Source organism: Molothrus aeneus, chromosome Z (assembly GCF_037042795.1).
Source record: "Molothrus aeneus isolate 106 chromosome Z, BPBGC_Maene_1.0, whole genome shotgun sequence".
NCBI classification, from domain to species: domain Eukaryota; kingdom Metazoa; phylum Chordata; class Aves; order Passeriformes; family Icteridae; genus Molothrus; species Molothrus aeneus.
The window spans coordinates 49566149-49572840 of NC_089680.1; the positions used below are offsets into that span (position 1 = coordinate 49566149).

General features: G+C 41.6%; 1 protein-coding gene across 4 annotated transcripts in view; it reads left to right on the forward strand.

Moving 5' to 3' along the window:
- The window catches only part of HOOK3 (hook microtubule tethering protein 3), an 85858-nt gene extending 79931 nt beyond the window's left edge, over positions 1-5927 (forward strand). For all 4 annotated transcript variants that reach the window (XM_066568623.1, XM_066568624.1, XM_066568625.1 and 1 more), the window contains one exon: positions 3032-5927. In XM_066568623.1, coding sequence (XP_066424720.1) covers positions 3032-3047 — 16 coding nt within the window. In that variant the 3' untranslated portion in view covers positions 3048-5927. The remainder of the gene's footprint in view (positions 1-3031) is intronic.
- The last annotated feature ends 765 nt before the right edge of the window (positions 5928-6692 follow it).

The following is a 6692-nucleotide window of genomic DNA, read 5'->3' on the forward strand; positions in this document are numbered from 1 at the left end:
AGCTGGTTTCATCCTGTTTTTCTTTGATTATTTTTGTATTCATAAAGATACTGGGATATAAAGTTCATTTTTAAAATGTGTCAGCTCATTGAATTAGGCAGTGACTGAATGTTGATTGGAGGGCTCTAGGAAACTTGACAAATCACACTGTCCAGTGGGGCACTGAGACAGCACCTGACGGTGTAGCCAACACAGCTTCCCAGACAAATTGTCCTGGTGTCAGATGGTAGTCAGTGGATCAATAGGAGCTCGTGCTGACTGCTGTAAGTAGAGTCCTCATCTGCTGGAGGATGGTATTGCTGTCAGCTTCACTGTGATCCAGATTCCATCTTCAGCTTTGGGCCTTGCCAAGGTCGTGCAGGACTACCCTGAAGGATATTTCTGCATTAGTTGGCTTTGGTGGCAAATCGGAAGTTTGCTCTGTTGCTGTTTCCTGTGCATGTAAAGTTGTTTGGAAAATTGCATATCTTTCTGTCTCCTTTGCATATGGTGTCATTTCCAGACTGAAAACAGATTCCATTTGTCAGATAAAAGTTCTTGTGGCGGTCTTGCTGCTATGGATCTCAGAGACTGATCCATAAAACGTGAAAAATACTGCTAGTAGAGGGAGATACAGGTCAGTTGGGCAGCCTTTCCTTTCCGGTGCTGACTTTATTAATTGCTTTGCATTAGAGAGGTCCTTCACAATCAGATGAGGTGATTTCAGAAAGAGGAACAGTGGTTGTTTTAATTGTTAAAAAAGCAGACATTTGTCAGCACTGAAGAACTGCTAACTACTGTAGCATGGCACAAATCTGAAATTACAAAAGCAAGTATTTCCACTTGGTATAGATTACAGTATAGAGATATAGAGTAGTTTATTCTAGAAATGGAAATTGAATTCCTAATGATTATACATAACTTGAAGAGAAAAGGGCTAACATAAAAGTCCAGTTGCTAGCATGCTCATGTTGTTAACCTGATCGTGAAAGTGGATGGAATTTTAAGAAAAAATCCCCAGTGGTGTAATATTTATGGGGTTATAAAATAGTTGTAATGAGACCATCAGACTTTTGACTTGGATTTGAATGTAAAATCAGCTATATAATTTAAAATATTGTAAAGCAGAGGTTATTGTTCACAGCCACAAAAGGTTAGTAAGCTGGAGAGTAAACTTATTTCCTGGAGGCATCAGTGGTTTTGAGAGCGATTTTGAAGCTTTTGTTTGGCAGTTATCAGTAAAGTCTCAGAATTATTATAAGCATTAAATTAAGGTCACAATTTTTAAAATTTATAATCTGCTTTGTATTCTCTGTGTCACTCTCTAAGATGCTGCAGATGCAGTGACAGGTTATGCTCAGTGAATTTACCCTCACATCTTGCATTTCTGTTTTCTTCTATGTCTTGCTACCTCAACAGGTGGCTTTAAAATAGAGAAATTGGCAGACAACTATTTTTAGAACATGGTAAGAATTTCTAGTCAGGAAAGGGCACTGACAGATGAATTTTTACATTCTTGAAAGTTAGTACAGTGTCCCGAGTTTACAAGACCTCTCAAAAGTACTGTTGATTCAAAGAGAAGCCTGAAGTGTCACTTCTGTGTATGTGCAAAATGCACTTGGAGGACACTTGAAGTGCTACTAAATAGTAAGTTTGAGCTAAATAATAGCCAGAGGAGAGACTAAAGGGATAGATTATATTCATTTATACACAATAGAATAGGTACATGCTTATGTAGCTTGAACTTTTAATTTTTTGTAGAACAACTGCAGTGATCTTCATATTAATCTTGAACTGTGTAACTTTATGCACCAAGCAGTGCCAAGCAAACTTAAAAGACAATGATTGCTCAAAATACACCCCCTCAAGGTCTTTGAATATGTTGAATATGTTAAATTTTTTTTATTCCATTTGATATGTGTCTCTGTGTTTCTATTTGTTTTTCTATTATGGTTAGTATTCTGAGTGGATGAATGAGAAGGGAAAAAAGAGGGATACACAAGCTACAGGACTTGTAGCATAAATATTCTTTTTTATCTCTTTAATCTGGATTGTCCCATCACAAGAAGCATTCTTAGAATAATTTTTGACTAGTGCAATACAGGGGAGAAAGAAGTGGGGAAACAGGCTCTAATTTCTGTTTGGTGAAGCCAGTTTGCTCTTTTGCAATATGAAAACAAAAATGCCCATTTAGTGCTGTGCCAGTGCTGTGTAAGGATATCTCTGTTACCTGGGGAAGTAGCTGTGTCAGTAAAGCATCCCATTCCAGTTATGGGAGTGGAATGTGCACTGGAAATGTGCACAGGAAAAAGTACATCAGTGAGCATGGAGTACTGTGCCAACCTCTCCGATTCTCTTCCAAACTTAGATTCCCTTCCTCAGTATTGTGGTGTGCTCTCTTGACTGCTCAGTGACTCTGACTCAGCATACTTTAGCAAGAAGGTGTGTCGTTTTCTGGCAATTCAAACCTGTATTTGCAGGCCCGGGATAGAACTTGCCAGTGCAGTGGGGCACTGAGCCTCATGCACAGGATGAGCTCTGATGAAATTTAAATGCCTTCAGTGGTGCTCAGAGCTCAAGACAGTTGATGTGACTCTGATTGTCTTTTAGCGTGTAAACACATGCAGAATTGGGTGGGCACCTTTCACTTTATCTTGCTTTAACAGTTGCACTCACAGACAGCAGGAACGCCTGAGACTTGCTCATTGCTGTGTGAACTTACTTTCCATAGCTTTATTAGTTCAGAATGGTGCCCTGAAGAATTTTACTCAGAAGTGTGTGAAGTTTAATTACAGCTAAACTTAGATATTGACCAAGGCTATTTTGTTGGTTTTTCCAATTATTGGCCTGTAACTTTCCTGTTAATTTGAACAGTTGCTTGGCAAAGTATTTTCCCTGTGAATTTACACAACTCGTAAGTAGAGGTGGCTTTACTAAATTGCTTTTAAAAAGACCTGTTCTGTTCTCTGATTTGGTTTTTTTTGGTTTTTGGGTTTTTTTTTCAACAGTAATATCTGCTTTTTAACTTTCTTCTTTATTCTTTTATTTGCAGTGATGTGGTTGCATGACCTGCAGCATTATTATAACAGGGACTGTTCAGTGCATGACTTGCTTTTCTGTCCAGACTGCATAACCAAAACTTAACCAGTTCTACACTTAAGACTCATGGCCATCTGATTTCAAAGGGGGATCTACTTGCAGAGAAGCTTACCATCCTGGGGAGTGGCTTTCCCATTTCCCACTTCCACTTACTCTTTCTCTTCACAAAAAGTCTCCTATGAGGCTAGAAGAGAGGAAATCCTGTATTCACAACTCAACAGGAGGCGTTCTGCAAAGTGACAGAGCAGTGTCAGCTCTCCATCTTACTTCCGCCTGTCCACTTTATTTAATTCTGATTAACAGTATTAACACACAGACTTCCTGCAACATTTTCATATACTGAACTATAAAAATCTAGTCTTAATGAGTTCCTAAAAAAGGCCTTTTGGTTACTGTTAAAATTTCAAAGCACCCGCACCCTTAAAGGATCCACTTTGAATCTTTAAACAAATAAAGTAAAGCGAAGGAGGTGTTTTACCAGGAGAAATGACTAATGAATTGCTGCTTGGTGATCCCATCTTCCTTAGAAAACCAGGCAAGTTTCATCTGATAATCTCCGAGCCAGGCAAACTACCGGGTGGTATTTTGTTCACAGGCGCTGCCTGCTTCCTTAATATGTATATACACAGTAGTTTGTGGCTGTTGTATTTTTCTCTCTACATTTAAGCTGTGTTGTTGGTTTCTTTCGGAAACATTTTTTTCCAATCTGTATACAATTGTTAAAACAATCTGAGGAAAGACCATGAATGGAGATAAGTATGAAAGTCATCTACACTTTCAGTATTATGCAGACTGTCCTTGCCAGTTTATAATTTGGATCATTTATCTTTCACCTGTACTGTTTTTTTCCTTTCTTTTTTTCTTTCTCTTGTCACAGTCTTAGATATTTAATTTCCAATTGCACTAGCTTGGCTGTTTCTTTGTATTTTCAAGTTTAGATATAAGATTTGCCATATGTAGACAGTGTAACTCAAAATGCTTTGTACTGCCTATATTAATTTAAAAAGCTGCTTATTTAATATTCCTAAATATCTGCACATTTGTACTACTGTATCTTTGTTTTGTATTGGACATCCAGTACTGGCAAGATTCAGAAGACAAGGGAGTGCTGTAGTGTTGTAAGTTAAGAGGTTTATTGTATAGGAGTTAGTACATAACAAACAGGGAAAGGGGCTTTCAAGCCATAGGATTTGCTGGAAAAACTGAAAAGTCTGAATGCTGCATCCTGTAAGAGGTTTGATTTAAATCCAGTTAAAGAGAAACCCCGTTCTTGCTCACCTGGATCTTAATCCTGGCAGAAATTCTGATATGAACTGTGCTGCCTCCAGGAATAGTTTTACTTACTTGGGCAGTAGGAGAACCTCCAACCCTGCTTGCGGTGGGAGCACGCCCACGCTGAAGAAGCGTTGTGTCCGCTTGTCTCTGCAGTCTCTTCTGGTCACACACACAGTGCCTGCCTCGTCCCTGGCCCGTCAGGTGGGCTTTGACAGAGCCACACCTCGGGCACAGAGACACCCGCTTGTGTCCAGTCCTCAGGGATCCTGATCCCACAGACTCCGTGGCCTTGTGCGGAATGACGTGGAGAAAGGACGGACGTGTGCCCCACCAGAGCATGGTGGTCTGTGCTGCCTGGCAAAGAGATGGGCAGGTAGGAACAGACTCCAAGCAGGCCAAGCAGCAAAGTGAAGGATAAAACTAGGATCCCAGTGAGAGCTGTGGTGTTTTCCCTTCTGGATACTGTATCAGGTGCTGTGGCTACCAGGTGCTCTGGCTGACAGCTGTCCGTAAAGGCTTCAGATGGGGATATATGTCTTTCCTGGTCCACCAGGGCCAGGGACAGTGAAGTCTTACGTGGCCTGCAGCCAGGACCTGGGGTTTAGTGATAATGAGTCAAGTACTCATGCAGCAGAGGCAGCAGCATTTCATCAGACTGAGTCCAGCAGAGAGCTGAAGGATTTGTGTCTTTCCAGGTCCTAGCCATTGATCCCTTGTTATGTGTCAGGGCAAGCGTTACTAGTAAAACTTCTTTTAGTTGGGTGTTAAAGGCATGATATGTTTTTCATTTGCTAGTGCTGCTCCGGCTGGGACCACACCCTACCCCAAGCCAGGCTGGGTGCAGGATCCCTGAAATCAGGGCACTGTGCTGGGCAGGAGGGGATTGCTTTTTTTTGTGCACCTGCCTCCACAGCTGTCCCAAAGTGATGCCGAGCAGTACCTCATTTCTCCAAGTGGTCTGTGCAGATTAGAGACTAAGTATCAGTTGTTCTTGAGCCTTGATGACATTTATATGTAAGTGTGTTTAGCTTGACAAAAGTTGTTAGAGTTTACTAATGCAACAGAGAGATGCCAGGTGGAGCCAGTCAAGGAGCTGGCTACTTTAACTAGATTAGCCTGGCATCTCTGTCATGAAGTGGTTGTGAGCTCTCAACTCAGAGCTGATCTCCAGCATGTCTCTGATATACTAACTTCATTTGTGCTGCATAGAAAACTCTCATACCTTCTTAATAGCAGCTTGTTTGACAGTCCTGAATTAAATGTTGATCAATTATCAAAGTAATAACTGTTTGTGAAGTTGCCAGTGATATAATTTCTGTAAAAGAATGAATTCTTAGAGTGTCAAAACATTAATTTCCCATTTCAGTTCATCTACAAATTGTGTAACTACCAGATTGTTATGGTAGCAATATTAATATACATACCTGTATATAGACAAAAAAAACCTCATTAATGATAATTGGAATCAAAAAGTTTAATATTTTTCCCAGTCAAATACACTGATGCTTCCAAGGTGATAGAAGAGTGTACAGTTGTTAAACAAGTTGTAAATAAACGCTTATATAAAATGTAAATGCTTGTCTCTCCTTTATTTGGTACTTGATTGTGAACTGTGTTTCCTGGGGCTCTGCAAAGGAGGGTGCATCAGAAAGCACAACTTCCTCACTGCTGCTGGGACACACCCACCTGAGGTGCATGCTGCTGCTGCTTTGCTTCTCCAAGGGTCAAGGCTCGGTGACCGAAGTAAGAAAATTTTCCCTTGCCAATGGAAGATTCACAACAGATACCACCAAAGGTGGGAAAAAGAGACACTGCTATTGTGGACAGGAACAACTGTCCTGCCATCCTGCACTGATGAACAGCTCTGGCATCTGGGGAAGGAGACCTGGGTCAGTCTCAGACCAAATCCTGATCTTTGTGAAAGAGAAGGCAACAGCCCGTGAGAAATACTGAGCCCATGAGCATGGTGTGTGCTGCTGCGGTTAAGAATGATGTGCAGAGACCCTGGCACAGCCTTTCAGGGGCTGCTCTGTAAAAGGAACAGGATCAGAAAGGGGAGGGTGCTCTCGTGGCAGCACTGCCAGCCTTAGTGACTGGAGAGCTTGTGAGGCTGAGGGCAGGCTGGGGTGCAGTGTTTGCTGTCTGGGAAGGACAGGAGAGTACCAGAGGTGCTGGCCAGCTTCCTCTTGCACCACAGGCAGTGAATGGTGGAAGCAGGAAAGCTGCCAGAGCCTCACTTCCAGCTGCTTGTGATTCACTGTGGTCCTTTGCCCTCCTCAGTCCCACCTGTCACTCCTCATCTTTGGCATAACTAGCATTTTCTGCCTCTGTAACATCAG